Here is a 2,500-nt window from a genome sequence, read left to right on the forward strand (position 1 = left end):
CATAATTTTGTCAACTACTTCATTAATCAGGTCACTGATTAATGGAATACTTTGAGGTATGTGGAGTAGAAGAAGAACAAAAGATGGAGTGTGTAACAGCTGAACATTTTGGATGAGTTTAACAAAATGATTTTCCCAATTTGATGGTGATTAAAACAGTGAATTTACCATACAGAAACTGGCCAGCAGGGGGAGGTGTCCTGTGTAAGTTAGGGTCTCAGGTCTGAAATGATATTTTGTGTGAGTTCTTGCTTCAAACTACGATTATATTTTAAAAATAAATTATTTGAAATTCTCATTAAATTCATCTTGTTTGTAAATGTTTTTTTTTTAAATGACGCGCCATCATTTTGGATGTACTCCAACATGAATGTCAAATTAATGGCAGATTGGCTGAAATATAGAGTGTGCAGACCCCAAAGAGTATGAGGAAGTATTACTGGGGAATAGTGTGGATAATTTTTTCCAGATTTTAATATACTGTTTGTTTGGGTTTTTTTGCCTTCTTTTGTTCGTCTGTCTGTAAAAACAAGAGTTGAACTGTGAAGTTCACTCATTGACAACACTTTTGAGTTGGAGACAACCAGTGGTGATCCGGGCGATAGGATCGTTTTTAAAAGTGATTACTGAGATTTAGACCTGACATTTAAAAATAATAATAATACAAATCACCAGGACTGTATGTTGGTAAACTGCACTGCAGTTTTGAAGACGTTTTCTCTATTCACAATAATCTCATCATGTTAATTCATCACTGTCTTTTTTTCTCATTTTATATTATAATAATAAAAGAAAAGATTTACTGGTGAATGTTGACACTTGGTCCTGCTGGCAAAACTTCTCTGAGAATTTTTTTTAATTTGGCCAGAGTTGAATATAAACACAAGACAAAGAGGGAGATGGATAAAACATTTTCACAGAACAGTAACTGACGTAACTGATTTTGATACTAATACTAATACAAATTATTCAGAACCCAGAATCTAGATGTACTTGTATTAAAGTTTATTTTAATACTTTTTTATAAGATCATTAAAGGTTTTAAGCAAAATTTTTAATTTACTAAAATAGCAAACCTGAGTTGTACCACAGGTGGGCAGTAGAAAATATTTAGTAAAAAATAATTATTATTTGAACATGATCCACCGTGCACAACTTTAATGTACACATGCACTTTTATCAACTAATATGTCTGATCGTCACAAATGAGTGCGAGCTGACACGTGCACACACAGCAGAGCTTTGGCACCAAGACAACAGAAGGAATGACAGTGTACAGAACCTCCTCATCTGCAAGAAAGGCACAACTAAAAAATGATCATGTGTGTGTGGCTGTGGGTGTATGATGGAATGGAAGATGGATGCGTAATCATAAACAAACAAACAAAAAAAAATTTCAATCACTCTCTCACTCCAGTCATGTCCAATCACTACGTTCCAGCCATAGGTGATTCATCAATTTACATATATATAGATTTAAATCTATAAAAAAATGAAAACAAAATTATTTCATTCATCTTTTTACAGTGGGTAGATGGAAGCACTCTACCCATAAGCCTCCTCTTCTGTGGAGCCCTCCTGGGTTTCACTGCCACCTGCGGACCCGACCAATGAGAAGAGAGCTTGGAATGAGTAATGGTGGGACGCCAAACACACACACACACACACACACACATACACACACACACACACACAAACCCACACACACACGGTGACAGAAATATGTTCTAAGGTCGTCAATCCAAATAATATTCATATAAAATATGCAGAAAATCAGCACAGAGATTATTGCTTTTCATAATGAGAAGATTATGATTGTGTGTGTGTGTTGCTGTTGCTGCTGCAGACTATAACTGACTAACCTCATGCACATGAAATAAAGCCCTAACAGTAGTTCTCAATGGTATCGAAGAATGACATGGATAGAGGAAAATCTGGACACACACAAGGAGGACAGAGGAGACGTGGACAGGAGCATGCGAGGAGGAAGAAAAGAGAGAGAGAAAAAAAAGAAAAGAGTTTTAGTTCAGCAGAAGACAGGGAGAAAAACACATTAAAAAACAAACCCATACAGTAATATATAAGAAATGGGTTTAGCTTCAACCAGACCTCCAGACCTTTGTTTTCATTTGTTTAGGGTCACATGGTAAAGATCAACACATCAGAGGCCCAGATATCTGTGGCACAGCTCATACATCTACTGATGTGTGTCTACAGTTCAGGCAGAGTGGTCTGGAAAAAAAATACTTTTATATTAATATTAATAATAGCTTTAAGTAACAACCACACTCCCTGTCTCCCTCTGGTGGCCTATTTGCAAGGCTCCTGTTTTGGATAACTTAACTTTTACGCTTACAAAGTGATGTCCATTTCTTACATATGGTCTGTGGTAGAAGCGGTGTAAAAAGACGGCGTCAGACGGAGCTTGGAGCGTTGTTACCTTGTGTGGTGTTTCTGTCGTTGAGAAGTTTCGTCTGACTGTTGGGCAGGATCTTAATCT

At 36.6% G+C, this 2,500-nt stretch overlaps 1 protein-coding gene across 2 annotated transcripts in view; it reads right to left on the reverse strand.

The window, feature by feature from the left end:
* Positions 1–322: 322 nt before the first annotated feature.
* The window catches only part of cnnm3 (cyclin and CBS domain divalent metal cation transport mediator 3), an 8,520-nt gene continuing 6,342 nt past the window's right edge, over positions 323–2,500 (reverse strand). Inside the window, exons 10-12 of one of the 2 annotated variants that reach the window (XM_017039065.2) lie at positions 2,441–2,500; positions 1,863–1,934; positions 323–1,595 (exon numbers count right to left, since the gene is read on the reverse strand). The exon at positions 2,441–2,500 is cut by the window's right edge and continues 67 nt beyond it. In XM_017039065.2, the coding sequence (XP_016894554.1) occupies positions 1,885–1,934; positions 2,441–2,500 (110 nt within the window). In that variant the 3' untranslated portion in view covers positions 323–1,595; positions 1,863–1,884. The remainder of the gene's footprint in view (positions 1,596–1,862; positions 1,935–2,440) is intronic. The other variant, XM_008325582.3, reaches the window with a different exon arrangement.

This window comes from Cynoglossus semilaevis, chromosome 14 (assembly GCF_000523025.1).
Source record: "Cynoglossus semilaevis isolate Cse_v1.0 chromosome 14, Cse_v1.0, whole genome shotgun sequence".
NCBI classification, from domain to species: Eukaryota; Metazoa; Chordata; class Actinopteri; order Pleuronectiformes; family Cynoglossidae; genus Cynoglossus; species Cynoglossus semilaevis.